The sequence below is a fragment of the Dendrobium catenatum genome, unplaced genomic scaffold (assembly GCF_001605985.2).
Source record: "Dendrobium catenatum unplaced genomic scaffold, ASM160598v2 fragScaff_scaffold_1083, whole genome shotgun sequence".
Taxonomy (NCBI): domain Eukaryota; kingdom Viridiplantae; phylum Streptophyta; class Magnoliopsida; order Asparagales; family Orchidaceae; genus Dendrobium; species Dendrobium catenatum.
In genome coordinates this window covers 630,082-646,286 of record NW_021319545.1, presented here as the reverse complement: position 1 = coordinate 646,286, position 16,205 = coordinate 630,082, and the positions used below count along the sequence as shown (strand labels likewise).

General features: G+C 36.2%; 1 protein-coding gene across 1 annotated transcript in view; it reads left to right on the top strand.

Moving 5' to 3' along the window:
- The window catches only part of LOC110094571 (phosphatidate cytidylyltransferase, mitochondrial), a 22,077-nt gene extending 6,164 nt beyond the window's left edge, over positions 1-15,913 (top strand). The window contains exons 7-11 of the mRNA XM_028698428.1: positions 8,894-8,998; positions 9,114-9,191; positions 14,368-14,490; positions 15,515-15,611; positions 15,690-15,913. Of these exons, the coding sequence (XP_028554261.1) occupies positions 8,894-8,998; positions 9,114-9,191; positions 14,368-14,490; positions 15,515-15,611; positions 15,690-15,775 (489 nt within the window). The 3' untranslated portion in view covers positions 15,776-15,913. The remainder of the gene's footprint in view (positions 1-8,893; positions 8,999-9,113; positions 9,192-14,367; positions 14,491-15,514; positions 15,612-15,689) is intronic.
- The last annotated feature ends 292 nt before the right edge of the window (positions 15,914-16,205 follow it).

Here is a 16,205-nt window from a genome sequence, read left to right as displayed (position 1 = left end):
TTGTCAAATTCAAAGGGTTTGCCTTGCAATCTCAGTGCGTAGATTGAACCATTTAAATAGCCATGATGGGAATGATATTTAGATAATATTATCTTTCCTATGGCAATTGCTATGATCATTCGACAACCTATGCTATAAAAATAGTTGTCATAGCTAGTGCTTTTTTATGCAAATAGCCTTATCATATTTAATTATTAGTGTGCATATTATTATTTTTCATTATATTTATTATTATTTAGAATTATGTATTAATTGAGTTATATATTTATGTACAAGTCATCCTCACTCATTGATGACTATTTTTAAGAATGCCTCAAACGGAGTAGATGAGTCATAGTGTTTTATTTGCAATCGATGAGGAGTACCTTTAGTTTGGTATATCTGTAAATATGGTAGGTAAAGTGTTGTTTTAGACACTTTTGTTTAGATGTGTTATTCTATGATTTGTTGGGTTTTTTAGACTTACGATGCTAACCTCTACGTATATTGTAATGTGGATCAAATGATAATGCATTTGGATTATATATATATATATATATATATATGGAACTTAATATTTTGTAGGTTTCTTGATTGTAAAAATAAAGGTTTAGCCACTTTTTATATTTTGAATGATGACTTTAGAAGATTGTACATTATGAAATTCTTATAAAGTATATGTGAAATTGTTAATTGTTCATATGTGATTGTTCTGTCATTAGTTATGTAAATGTTTTGATTATAGTGGACGGGGCATATGCATGGGCAATTACCCTTTCTCCCATTATGATCCTTCCCAGCATGATTTATTCCGGGCTACTGGGCTTAAATTACATAAAAATTGCACTATAGTAAATTTATAAGCAGGTGGTTATTAAAATCATCAAGGAAGGTTTTCACACCTCATTGAAGTTTGCTCAGAAGCATTTTTATTACATTTTATGGAACTCGTGGAGTTGCTTTTGAATGGACCGTATGAATGATAAAGACATTGTTCGTGTTGATATTCCATTTATTCCAAAAAATGTTTCCTACTCAATGTTTAGTATTGAGTTGATATTTAAGTGTAGGTAAGCATTCCAAGTTCTATCAAATTTTTATTGTCATAATATCCAACATTCTTCATTTGCTTAAGTAGAGGGGGCTAGATTTTCCCATTTGAGATTAAGATTGGTGGAGATTTAAATGCTATTTTTGTCCTTCACTCATAATTCTCCATTTAAACTCTTTTACTTTTTCTTCTCTGCTTGGCACGTGTAAGATATCTGCATACTGATGATCCGAAGATAGGATTTTTTACAACAAATATCGCATGCCAAATAATAGGCTACAAACCCTTTTTAGGTGGTTTATGGTAAAAATCCCACCTCTCATAGATTGGATTCCATCCATAGCCCTTATAGAGTGCAACCCCGAAGCTCAACTCCGTATTCAAGAACTTTGGAAACTTGATGTAGAAAAAGGGGGGGCAACTCATGTCCAAAATAAATCAATTTTGGCCTCCCTCGAGTTTACAAACTCAATCAAAATTGAGCTGAAATTTTAGCTCATTTATGAGCTGGTATATTTAGTTCACTTATTGAACTAAGGGTTGAGCTCATTATTAGCTAACCATTTTAGTTCATTAGTTATCTTTTATTAAATGTATTTTTATTGGTTTTTAATGTCTTTTAATTATGTTTGTCCCTTACAAATTCCAAACCGGCCTTTGGAATTCCAAGAAGTGTTGTTTCCCATGTGTGGCTCCTTGGCTTCCACCATGGGCTATTGTTTTTTGTGCCTTTGCCCTGGATTTCCGGCGGCTGCTGGTTTTTCCGAGCTGGGTGTTTCCCGTGGCTTGTGCGCCTTCTTCCATGCGGCCTCCTTGTCTCCCGCCTGGCTGCTCCTTTCGGTTCCTGGGCTTGGGAGGTTTTCCGTGAATGCATGGGAGGGAGTTTCCATGCTAAGTGATGTTTAGAAATTCCTATGTGAATCATTGTTTGTCTTTTGGTATTCCCCCTTCATACCTATAAATATGAGGGACTTGTAATGTTTGAAATAGTGAAATGTATGTGATTTTTGAATGTAAAACCAACGAGTTTCGTGGAAAAGCTTGCGAGCTTTGTCCATCTTGCAAAGCTTCGAGCTTTGTCCGTCTTCTTTCTCATCCCGCCCGGAAATCTTGCGAGCTTTTTCAACCTATCGTCTTGGCTTCTAACCCTTTTCATCTCTCCGCAAGTGCCATCTCCATCTGTTATATTCTTCTCAAGTTAGAGCAAGTTTAGGGTTGTCTTTAATTTTAGAGATCAAGATTGTAAGTCGTTGTAATTTTGTTTTTGTTTTTTTTTTTTAATTTCTAAGTCGGTCTTAGATATGAAATGTAAGAGTTATTTCTTCCTCATCTTAGTCGCATCATTCGTGATTTAGTGGGTCGTCGGTTAAGGACCAATCATTCGTGTGGGTTCAGGAGATATAGGCTCCCTATATTTCTTTCCCCCACCAATTTGGTATCAGAGCAAGTTAGGAAGTCCTAGATTTGTGAGTTTGTCAAGTTTTGTTTAAATTTGTCAAGTCAAGTCTTGTTGGTGAGTCTTGAAAGTATTTTGAGTCTTAAGTTTTTAGCTTGTTGAGTCTAAGTTTCTTTTAGGTTGAGTCTTTTGAGTCTTTCTTTGAGTCTTGTTTCAGTCCTAAAAAAATGAAAATAGACAAAAAGATAGAAGAAAGCAAACCTGAAGAAATTGAAGATCCTATGGATAGGTGGATTCCATCAAAGTCAACAAATCCTCTGGAGTATGAACTATACAAACTTAAATCATGGATGCACATACGTACAAAAAGGTACTTAAAAAAAAAAGCAGCGTTTACAAGATCGATTTCTGAAAGAACGAGATGAGATCATGCAGAAGTATGAAGATTTGATCAATGAATTGGATGCAAAGTATTCACCTCCTCGAAAGAAACCAAAGCCAACTCATCGGGAGATGAGTTCTTAAGAAGGGGAGTCTGATGTAGACAAAGGGGGGTCAACTCATGTCCAAAATAAATCAATTTTGGCCTCCCTCGAGTTTACAAGCTCAATCAAAATTGAGCTGAAATTTTAGCTCATTTATGAGCTGGTCTTTAGTTCACTTATTGAATTAAGGGTTAGCTCATTATTAGCTAACATTTTAGTTCATAGTTATCTTTTATTAAATGTACTTTTTATTGTTTTTATGTCTTTAATTATGTTTGTCCCTTACAATTCCAAACCGGCCTTTGAAATTCCAAGAAGTGTTGTTTCCCATGTGTGGCTCCTTGGCTTCCACCGTGAGCTATTGTTTTTTGTGCCTTTGCCCCTTGGATTTCCGGCCGGCTGCTGGTTTTCTGAGCCTGGGTGTTTTCCCGTGGCTGTGGCGCCTTGGTTCCATGCGGCCTCCTTGGCTCCCGCGGCTATTCCTTCAGTTCATGGGCTTGGGTGGTTTTTCGTGAATGCATGGGAGGGAGTTTCCATGCTAAGTGATGTTTAGAATTCCTATGTGAATTCATTGTTTGTGTCTTTTGGTATTCCCCTTTCATACCTATAAATATGAGGGCTTGTAATGTTTGAAATAGTGAATGATATGTGATTTTTGAAAATGTAAACCTGCGGGTTTCGTGGAAAAGCTTGCGAGCTTTGTCTGTCTTCTTTCTCATCCCCTCCGAAAATCTTGCGAGCTCTTTCCAACCTTCGTCTTGGCTTCTAACCTCTTTCGTCTCTCCGCAAGTGCCACTCCATCTGTATCATTCTTCTCAAAGTAAGCAAGTTTAGGGTGTCTTTAATTTAGAGTCAAGATTGTAAGTCGTTGTAATTTTGTTTTTTTTTTTAATTTCTAAGTCGGTCTTAGATTTGAGATGTAATAGTTTGGTCTTCCTCATCTTAGTCGCATCTTTCGTGATTTAGTGGGTCGTCGGTTAAGGACCAATCATTCGTGTGGGTTCAGGAGATATAGGCTCCCAATATTTCTTACCCCACCAAAACTCCACGAGCAAGTGTAGGAGCAAATCAAGAAAGATAATGCAAGGCACCAAGCGCAGGCCAACAAATTTATTAAACATTGCACCTTCAAGGAAGGAGGTTTGGTGTTGATGAAGTTATGCAAGGAACGGTTTTCTCCAAGTGCTCATGGAAAATTAAAGACCAAGGTCAATGGGCCTTTTCGTAATGTTAATCACATCGACAACAAAGCTTACCAATTAGAATTGCCAAGTGATTATAAATTATCTTCCACCTTCAACATGTCGGACTTAACCCATTGCTATGAAGATCCGTCGGCTTCATATTATATCAAAGCCTCTCCAAATTGGGGAGAATGACACGGGAGCTTGGGCGGTTTTCTTTAATTGTTTAACATTCTATGTTTTTATTGTTAGTTACCTCCAAAGGGTCTTTAGAGGTAGCCTTATCTTATAAATAAGGAGCTGCCTCCCCCTCTTGTAATCAAGTTTTAAGAAATCAAGAAGTTTAGAAGTCTGTCTCATGTCTCTTTCTCTTCTTTGCATATCCTTATCGAGCCAAGGTGGTGGTTTCCTCTTTCCCAATAACCACGATAGGCTGTTCTTCCACTTTCCACTGTAGGTTGTTCGGCCCCTTTCCACTGTAGGTTGTATGTCCCTTTTCCCCTCTCTCCTTCTTCACTCCCATGCGGGGATCTTGCGGTCTACCACTGTAATAGCCCGTATTTTGATTTTGCCAAATTTTTTCTGGAGTCATTATATAACTTCAAATCGCAAACCGTCTTCGTCATAGTATTTTAATTAATATTTTAAATTATAGAATATGTTGTACTGTTTATTACTGATAAATAATATTAGATAGCTCTGTATGTTGTTTATTAAAAAAATAAAAGAATAATTCTTTCAAATTAGATTATGGGGCATCACAACCACTCTCCAATCCGCTCTAGTGGCAGGCCACTAGCTATCTAGCGTATGCACTACATCTTTAAGCTACATACCAGCCATCTCAACCTTCTTTGAGTGGTTCCAATATTATCAAAGGTGTGGTCTACGTCCTCTCAACAGCCACGGTAGGTTGTCCGTCCCCTCTCCTCACTTCTAGGTGAGGGACGTGTTGTCAGCCACCCTCCAATCTGCTCCAGTGGCTGTCCACTTGCTGTCCATTCCCCTCTCACCTTTTTCACTCTTGATGCAATCAAGATTTATCATTTTATGTTTTTATTTTTTTGTGTTTTGGACACTGTAATTTTATTTTATATAGCCTTATGATGGAAAATAATCCATGATCATGTCGGGTTTAGTGCTCTCAGGTCTATTCACACCATTGCCTTTCTACTTATATTTTTTTGCTCCTTTTCTCCTGTCACTGTTTGGTTTTCCCTGTTGTCTGCTTGGATTCCCTGCTAGCTACTTGGATTCCATGCTGGCTATTTGGATTCTCTACTGGTTGGTCAGTTTCATGTTGCTGGCTGATCGATTCTCTCTTTGTTGATTCTTATGTAGGAAGTTTTAATGAGGGTTAAATTTGGTGGTTCTGATTGGCTGTCTTGGTGGCACATTTTTGTGATCTATTAAATGCTATGATGTGAAACAAACAACAGAATTGTAGGATTTTATTAAGAAATTTGTTTTAGCAATGAATTTATAAAGTTAATGTTTCACTAAGTTAGGATTTTCAGTTTTCGTAGTTATTGACTTGCTTCTAGCATGCGGTTACACGATAGATTAACAGAGCGATTCAAGACAATAACAAGACTATAGCAAGACAAATATGCAACTAACAATAATCCGACAATTAACAAATAGAACTTTCACCTTCGAGTTTCCATCTCGATCGCTCTTTGGAAGTAGGGTTAGCGGAGGATGAAGGTTAGCAAACCTGATGACGCCACTGAAAGACAGAGGATGCCGACAGTTTTGATCAACAAAGAGTTGGCCGGAGTTGGAGAGACGGGTGGTTGTCCGACGATCTTCCACGATCCTGTGGGTTGTTGCTCTTCGATGACGTCCGCCAAAGTGAAGAGAATACGCTCCACGTATTCTTCGAAGGTGCCTTCGAATCCAAATCCGAGATCAAAGAAAGGTGATTGAATGATGTCAATTTCCGCTTGAGAATTGTAAATGAATATGTGATCAACTTCCGGATTCGCCATACATGGACATGGGAGGACTCTTTGTTGTGTGCCTTGGAGGGGAGGTCCGACATTTGGTGGTCGGGAAAGGAGGGGTGGCGGTTTGGGCTGGGCAGGATGAGGGAAGGGACGACTAGGGTCAGTGGAGGGGATTTGAGGTTTTAATTTCTCCTTTTTGGAATTAATTATCCAAAGAGGGTAATTAATTAAAGGAAATAATGGGGTGGAGGGAAAAACTAGAATTCAAAATTCAAATGAGAGCTAGGGCCTCATTAGGAAAAACCATGGTGATGCCCATTAATGGGGCCTGCAGCTTCATGATGGGAAAGAGGGATTATGGAGAGATTTTGAGAATTTTCAAATAGATCTTTGTAGACTAGGAAAATAAATAAGAAATCCAATTTAATTTATTTTAAATCGGATTCATGACTAAAACTTTTTTTATTTGGATTTTTAAATAACAAAAGTATTTGAAATTCAAATTTGAATTTCAAATGACTTAAATCTCTCCCTGAATTGCTTTGTGAAAAAAAAAGAACTTTTGGAATGTGATCAATTAAAAAACATGAGGGTTTCTTCTTTGCAAGCTGGTCTTCTCTCTAGTACTTTGTCTCGGTTTTCTTTCTATTTCTTCTCTCCATGGTTTTTTCCTTTCATCTGTATCTTTCTTCTTTAAACTATTATGAGTAGTAAGTCGAGCTAGTTTTCTCCCTATTCCCTATTACTGTGTCTCAGTCTTCTTTCTACTTCTCTCCATGGTTTCCCTTCTACTTGTATCTTTCTTCTCTAAACATTGTGAGTTGTGAGGTGATGTTGTTACCCTATTTTGTTGGTATTTGCATGAGAAGCGTCGACTTGTGCTGGATCATAATTTTAATAGTGGATCACTGGTTTGTCCTTTCCTTTGAGCATCTTTTCCTATTTTGTGATGTGCATGTGAGGTAACCACTTGTGGTTCTGAGGGTATTATAATTTATTTGTTTTGTTTCTTTTGCTTTCTTGCTCGACTTCCTAACTATTTTCTCATCTTTGCTTCCTAATAAGTTTCCATCAGTTTGTGTTTGTTTACGTGATTTTGAAAGGAAGTATTTTATTTTGCATTTCTAGTGCTCTCCTACTTGGTTTAAGAACTTAGGTTTGCATCAATTCTCAGGTGAGCGACTTGCTGTCCACCACCCTCCAATCCACTCTAGTGGCTGTCCACCTACTGTCCAGTGCATGCACGACCTCTTTAGGCTGCAAACCATCCATCTCTACCTTCCTTGAGTGGTTCCGGTATCAGTATAGGATATATAACTAATATGAGATCCGGAAAATCATTCAACAATAACAACATCAAACATTTATCCTACTATGTGGGGTTGGCTATATGTATTCTTTTTTTTTCCATTTTATCCGGTTAAAAGTCAAATTCTCATTTCAATCTAATAAAAAAATGTCATTTATAATATTTTCTAATCAAGTATTTTTAGATCATTTATAATATTCCGAAAAATCATTCAACAAGCATGCAAATTTTATAGTACACAAATTAGTAGTCTTAAAGAATTATTCAATTTAGATGAAAGTCAAAAGTTTGCTGAAAATCAACTCAATAAAAAATTCCAACGATATTCTTTTAGAAATTAGCGACGGGAAATTCAACATCAGGAAAACTACACAAACGATTTGAATGTCACACGCTCACTTCCTCAAACCAGTAAAAAAATATAGAAGCAGGAAGACGAGTAAATGAAAGAGTTTACTAGAAATCAAACCTCATGATTTTTAACATATTCCAAAGCTCTTCAAATCTCTTGAGAAAGGATTTAAATCCTGAAGTGGAAGGAATATAGCACGTCCAAACAAAAAATTTACTTGATCATTAATCATCTAATCATTAGTTATGCACATTCCTTAGGCTCTATTTCTAATCACAACCAATTAGAAATTGCCCTAAATGTGTTTTGCTTGGTTGGCTATAGAAAAGCTGTAAAGCAGAGATAGCTAGAGGACAGATAAATGCCTAGAAGTCACTGAGTACCCAGCCAACCTAGAACCCGATTAGGAAATATGTTGTTCAAACAAAAGGGTCTGATAGGAGGAAAGTGCTGAGGACTAGGTCAACAGCCATGCTGAATGTTGTTTGGGGCTTGACAGTCTTCTCAGAAAGCTTATATTGGAATTGTTGGGTTATTCTTGGGTTACTCTTATTATTAATTGCTAGTTTAACATGAAAGGAGAATTTCACACCCTTATTAGAAGGAACACAATTGTATTAGTTCTTATAACTCGCATCTTGTTAACATGTCTGATGCTGATATTGTGTTCATACAAGGGGATCATTTGCTGATCTTAAATCCATTTAATTTGATCATGTTTTTTTTTTTCTCTTACCCAAACAAAGAAAAATAACCTGAAGATAATTTCAATGGTGAGTTGGAAATTTGAGTGGTAGCTACATATGAGCTTCTAAGGCAACTTGTCAATGATCATTATTATTGGTTTATTGGCTGTTTTTTCTGTCGACTTACTGTGCCCACCATTTTTCTATTTGAGCTGGTGCCGCATTTGCCTGCCGTGCCTAGTTCAGTATGCCGTGATACATGGCTTGATTGGTATTGTGACTATAAAGCAATAGTAATGTCATCAGTACATCAAAATATTACACTTTCCTTTTAACGGGTACCTTGCATGCATAGTATTTCATTATTACATGTGAATTGGGCATGATGACTTAACGTGGGAATATGAGGACATATGACTTCATTTTTGGTTTTTGAAGTTTTTATTTGGTTATTCTATTTTCCATTATTAAAATATTGATGAAGCTTCCTTCAATATAAAAGGTACACGTTCTTGTTGATAATTGGGACATAAGAAAGGTCAACTTAGTCAATTTGAAAGCTGCCACTTGTGCTGCGCTTCTTCTTCTGCCTCCTGTTTTCACTGAGGTTTGATTCCATTTTGATTCATTATGTGGATTCTATTTTTCACTAGGTTCTAAAATCTTGGCTTTGAGGATTTCTGTGCTAAATTGTGTGATAGACTATCTATTCTGTGGTGCAGGAAGATCTTTATGTCAAAATTTGTAGCCTTTCTTACATGGGTGATCTACGCATGCAATTTGCAGAGGACAAAGATAAGGTCAAATCTACTGTTTACCTGAATTTGATTTCCCCTTTGTTAATCGGATCAAATATGTGTCTAAAGTTTTGAGTTTTGACCATCAGTGACTAAAACGTTTCTTAGGCAATGTTGCATTAAATATAGATCCATGTTCTCTTAAACTATTTCAAATAGCTTCCTAATTTTAATATTATGTTCACCAATATTGCATGGCTTTTCAGAAAATTATATTATAAGCTTTGATTTCATGAAATCTAGAAAATGCTGAATGTGTAGGTTAAAAGAACTCTCATCTTCATCCACATGGGCTAGCAACCTTCATTCTCCAAGTTGCTGGGCAAGGGTGGCCAGTGTTTCTTTTTTGTTGTGCACTGCCATTGGCGGAGAAACTGATAATTCTCATTTTTATAACTGTAAGTTAGAAAAATCACTTCTAAAAAGTTTATTTGGTTGTTGTCCATCAGGACGTGTCTTCCATATTTATCTTATTTGTTTATGTAGGAAGTGGAAATATCTAATAATCTTCATACATTTATCATATTAATACAACATGGTCCAATAATCTTAAGCCTCTGTATTTTCAACACTTTCTACCACAAATGCTTTTTCCCCGGCCGCTACAAGGACTTGTGAGCCCAATAATCATTATTGACTCTGCCAGCAAACTCATGGAAAAATGCTGCAACTCTCATGGGACTATCTCTTACGCTTGGGATTAATGATGCGGAAGCTTCTTCATCTGGAACCATAATATTAAGGAGGATTAGAAGAAAGGCTAAGGCCTGCCTCCAGGGCAAAAATCCTGAACTATGCCTTTTAACATGGGAGTAGTTGTCGCAAATATAGGCCAATATTCCTACAATTAATGGTGTTGAGCCATTCTGCTGGGTAAAGAGTAACAACTTCTAAGGAATGAAGCCTTGTTAGAAGGCGTCACTGCAGTCGGTCCAAAAAGGGACTGCAAAGGAAGGAGGAATCAATTTCTCTCGCATCTATAAATTTGTGAAGGCTGCCAAAAATAGTAGTCTTAAAAGAAGAGTCTAGAAGTTGGTGGCTAAAGCCACTATCTTGCCCTCAACTCATTTACAGGGAATAGGGTTTCAGTGAGAATTCATGGTGGGGATCATAAGCAGACCCCTCATTATTAAGATGCAGGAAGATGTTATCCTTACTTTGGACTATGTTCGAGTCATGAAAAGAAGTTGCCTAGTGAATAGCAAAGCAGTGTGCTTCCACACAAAGATATAATTGGAGGTATAACAATGAAAGTTCTTGGAAACTATATCAAAGGCTAAGGCCTTATGAGATAAGCTTAAGGTCAAAGGGGAAACATCAAGGTGTGATGTCTGGGGTAAATCCCCAAACATCCAGCTCTAGATTGTCTCGAAAAATTTGGGTTCTGAAGGAGCCCAAATACTCAGAATTCTCTGGACTGTCTAAAGGGTGAGCTCTATATGGGAGAATCCCAAAATTATGAGCAAGGACAATCTTCTAGTAGAAAGTCCGCACATGAACAAATTTTTACAATCCAAAGAAGGGGTTAATTCTTTTAAAGATTCCTCTAACTCTCAAATGATTCATTGGAAGTAGTGACTCATTCTTAAGAAGAGCTGATGGGTTGCAAGACACATGATGAAGCTTTTTGGGTCAACGACTTTGACAATGTCAATGATGAAGAAAATATTGATCATATTATGGTAGAAGTGGTGCGCATGTTTGATCATACACTAGATCAACCTACTTAAGGAGCTTAATGCCCTGGCAAGTGCCTGAAAATGAACCCTCTCAACCACAAGAAGGATTCAAAAAGGTTGAAGATAATTTTGAAGTTGTAATAAGATTGACAGAGTTAATCATGAGTACAGAGAAATGATGTAGAGATCAACTAGTTGCATGTCCGTTTTGATGAATAAGTGGCATGATGAAAAAGCTATTTGGGCAGCTAAGCTGAAAGTTGATAGTTAGATGCTAATAGGTAGTTAATCAACTGAAAAATTCTTCGGGATCTATCAATCCCACATTTGAGATAGGAGATACTCAAGTTACTCCTTTCAATACCCTAGTTGCTCCAGAAAATGGACCAGGGACTTTGCAGAAAGTAACGATGTTGACCTCCTTTTTTGCACTAGTAACTTGCACCAGCTTACTATACATCTTATGGGTCGGTTCGTCCTCCTACACGTTACACAGTTGTGTTCGATCAAATCACACATTTTATCTCGATTTATCGATAACTTTAGAATTTATTCCTTTCGATCGCATGTCCTCTATTTTGTTCTAAAATATGTGTGATCGGGTCAACGACAATTTGATATGTATTTTATGTGCATTTTAACTTTTCATGCGCATGCTATTTCAGTGCATAAAATCTTTTGATCGAGACCTTATTTTGCGAAATATTTCAATTGAACTCAATTTAAATCAAATCAAGTCAATTCAAGTCTGATTTCACTAAGTTAACTCGATCGAATCAAATTGAATGCGAATTGACTCGATTTGATTCAAATTTGGTTCAATTCGGACTCGATTTAAGCCCAATTATTTGAATCTGAGTTAAGTTAAATTCCAATTGTCCTTCTAATCAATTCAAATCCTTTTCCAAATTAGAAAATTCAATTAACGACTCCAATTTCACTAAAATTCTAAGTTTGCCGTTGTCCAGTTGGTTCAAGCGCATGATCTCCCTATTTTGAAACTGATTCTGAATGCTTTAGCAAGAGCGAGAATGATAGCCCTTTTTGGGGGTATAACATCGAAATCCAGCAGCAGCTCGCTTTCTATTCCTGTTAAGGCAGGGTAGTAGAAGAGAGGGTTCAAGATTTCCTCACTCATTTAGGCCTCTATTTGGGATAAATAGCTGAACACCGGCCCTCCCCTTCTCTCGACAAGCTCTCCCACAAGGCCTTACATCTCACGCAAGCCGCAACTCATGACTCTCTACCTCTCCCTCTGATACTCACCCAAGCAGTTGGCCTCCCTTAAGCCTCATGATGTATATTACATTCTCATGATGAATATTCGAGTGTTTGATGGCTTTCATATGAGATATGTTATAAATAGATGATTTAAACCTTAATTGTGAAAGAGGGTTGTATTTCAAATATCTCTTTGAATTTATTTTCATGAATCAGATATCCTTGCTTTGGAATTAGAAGAGATTTAATCAAATTCTATGGATTTTGGGTAGTGTTTTTTTTTCATAATTATGATAACTTGAACATATCATAGTAGGTTAGCAGAACTAACCAATATATATTTAGAATGCCTTGATTCTTTCAAATATACTTCAATGAATCGTGTACATGAACACCTACATACAACCATGCATGTTTGAAGACGAGAGTACAATCAACCATCAAATAATTATGAGTATACTCATTTCATTAATTTAAAGAATGAAAAAATTAATACAGTATTAAAGTAACATAAATGGCATCACAAGCAATGATACTTATATTTAATTAGTTTCTTCATTATTTGCTTATATGCATAATCATTTCACAAATCAATTTCTTTTGAGTACAAGTTGTCGTAGTTAATAACCTTTCCCACATGTCACTTGATGCCTATGAAAATTAATTTGGATACATGTATGTATATCCATGCTCAGATATTGGCTAGATTGGAAAGTTTGGGTGTATATTCGTGCTTCGATAATATGTTGCTGGAAACTTCACATACATATTTATGTAATGACATTAGATGACATTTGATATAAAGATTTACGATTATGATCAAACAACTTCATTTGATGTTTTCATGAGTTTTCAGATGATGCATGATTAAGGTGATGTCTTCTAATTCTTCATGTCATGTCCACATATATGATCATTACGAAGTGTTATTTTGATTTCAATGTATATCAATTTGGAGGTTAAAAATGCATTAAATTCTGACACGTTTCTCTCTTCATGTTATATGTGAGATACATCTAGAGATACTTGGACAACGAGCTTAAGCTTCCTCCTCCCTCTATCTCGCCTTTACATTGGTAAGAGCCTATCGGTCGCACTGTTGACTTGCTCTGGTGAGGTAACTATCTGAAACTTAGAGCCCACAGATCTTCTAAGGCATGCATGTGAATAGGACCCCCAAACCTTAACCTTGTAGAAACCCCACATTTAATATTTCAACCCCCAAACCTTAACCTTGTAGAAACCCCACATTTAATATTTAAAACCCGATAACCTGCTATCGAATATGAATTGAAGGCTATTTGTTGTGAACAAAATCATTAAATCATGAAAAAATGGAGAATACATTGCATTAAAATTGAAAATGACTTGCCTCAAGCTTCGGATGGGGGTGGTGCTAGGAGAAGGGATTTGGGCAATATAGAATGCCCACAACTCTATATAGTTTTGGAAGGGATGTGGAAGAGAGTGAGCCAAAGGCTCTATTGCTTATATTTTGCTTGATGCCCTAGCTTTTCTAATAAGATTTCTGTATAGCATACAAGAGAACCTAAAGCTTGGTTGATAACCCAATAATAATCTATATCTATCAATCTATCTAATATCTATGAAAACATGCATTTATATTTATTCCTGTCACATTTGTAGCAAATTTTGATGATGAGCTTGTGGCTATTTTACGTAGAGTTAAGGAAATAAGTTGTTGCTCTTGTAGGTGGTAGGGTTTGTGCATGTTTCTTCTTCTGCCTCTCCCACCTTTTTCAATGCCAATTATAGATAGGATATCTGAGAACTACTAAAGATGTACTAGCAAATTTTGTACAAATACTTAAATTGTGTATGTCTGTACCTACGTGTAGTTTCTTTGTGAGCATGCATATGTTCACTATGGTCGATGGATTGAAGCTTGAACATCTATTTGTAAATTTATATTTGAATCTTTGTAATAAGCAATATAATGTATTTCCGTTGTTGTTATGATTGTTATTAGTATATCCACATATATATATTCATGTGCATATATATTTATATATTTTATTTATATGTGTCCCCAACATTCTCATCCCAACATGGTAAGGCTTTGTTTGGGACAGCTTTCTTACTTTATGAAGCAATTTTTTTAGTACAAAAATTTTTTGAATTAGAAATTTTTGTTCTAAAAAACAGCTCATAAAGCAGTAAGAAAGTTATCTAACACTAAGCATAAATTATGAAGTTAATACTTTTCAAAAGCTACCTTGTGTGATCTTTGTTGTGATTTTCCCATTTTGTTTCTTTAGGTTAAGAAGATTGTCCAAGGGAGTTTCAGAACATTCCAACTAATGTACAAGCCTCTTTTAAAGGAGTATGCAGCTGAAGGGTTACTGGAATTCGGATATCATCCTCATTCCACATTTCAACAGGTATGCATCGTTGCAACCTTGATGGATAGTTTTAACAATTGCTCATAGTTAAATTTTAAAAGAGTGTAATCTTACTCAGTTAATAATATATCAATCTAACTAGATTTCTATCTCATGTTGAAACATATCAGACCCTTTTTCATCAACTATTTAATTCTGAACTGCTTATATTTATAGAATTACGGTATTTCAACCGTTTGGATTTTGTGAATCTGTTGTTGATTATCACATTGTCAATGTAACCACATTCTGAACTCTAGTGTGTAATCCTTGGAAACAGAACTTAATGTTATGATTGCGCTATAATTATTAGGTAAATAGGTGAAACTGCTAAAAAAATAGAAAAGAAGATCATTGCACAAAAAATAAAATTTTATATGATAGGTTGACCTGGTTAATGACTACATGTCGCTGCAAATTTCACTATAATTTGATTGTAGAGAATTACAACTCAAATCTCTCAGATATAATATAAAGATGGTGCCCCTCTTTCATTAAAGAAAAAATCTAAGTTAGCCAAGAATACACCTTCAAAACGCCCTTAATAAGATAATCCCTGAAATACAATATAAATATGAGTTGTTAAGTGTTGACGAATATTTTCGCACCGAGAATTACAACTCAAATCTCTCAGATATAATATAAAGATGGTGCCCCTCTTTCATTAAAGAAAAAATCTAAGTTAGCCAAGAATACACCTTCAAAACGCCCTTAATAAGATAATCCCTGAAATACAATATAAATATGAGTTGTTAAGAAAAAAAATTAAGCTCTACAACTCAGGGGTTCGCGAGGGGGGTGTAAATTTATAAATAAAAGTATAGGGATTTTTTTTTTCATATGTATATATATATATATAAACAAATTTTTTATTTTTTTAGGGGGGCAATTGCCCCCAGGCACTTAAGGGTTCCGCCCCTACTACAATTTAAATATTAATAAACAAAAATAAGGATCTTGATGAATGCATAAATTGTTTATGTCCTCGTACTGCTGAGTGTTCATTTTCTCATACAAATGACAGGACTGCGGATTGTCTGCCACAACATCACTCTTCTCTTCTCTTCCTTCTGCAGTACATCGCAGGATGTTTTGGGGAAAGCACAGGCCTGTCATGACTGGTAGCTTTCTCCATCGCATCTTCTTCTACTTGAACCTCTACTAACTCTTTGAAATCATGAAAAACATAAAGGTTCAAGTTTGGCAGGTGAAATACCATCAGAATTTTTCATTACCTCTAGAGAGCAGGCTTCTAGCTGTGTTCTCAAAGCACTGCGGCGTATAGTTCTGGTTTCAAGTGCGAGACAAGCAGTTTCTGGATTGCTTGCAACTGGAGGAGTTAATGCTGCTCGCTATCTCATGAGGAAGATGTCCAAAGCGTGGAAATCCCGGACTGCATGATTCCTTCAGGTTTGCTTGTTCTAACAAAAATTCCTGTTGCAGATCGAAAATACTTCAAATCAATTCCAGATTGGTTCTCTTAGTAAAACCACTCTGGACAACAATGATGATGAATTTTGCTTCCTCTAATATGAAGCTTTTGAGATTGATTTGCAAGAAATGGAGCTGTTTATCAAGTGCACTTATTCACGGATTGATCGACCAAGAAAGCATTTTGGTTGAAAGGTGTGTCCTCTTAACAATCCTCCTAACAGCTGACAACATAGTTCTCTGTTACATTATGTTTGATTGGATATGCATGAAAGATAACCTTA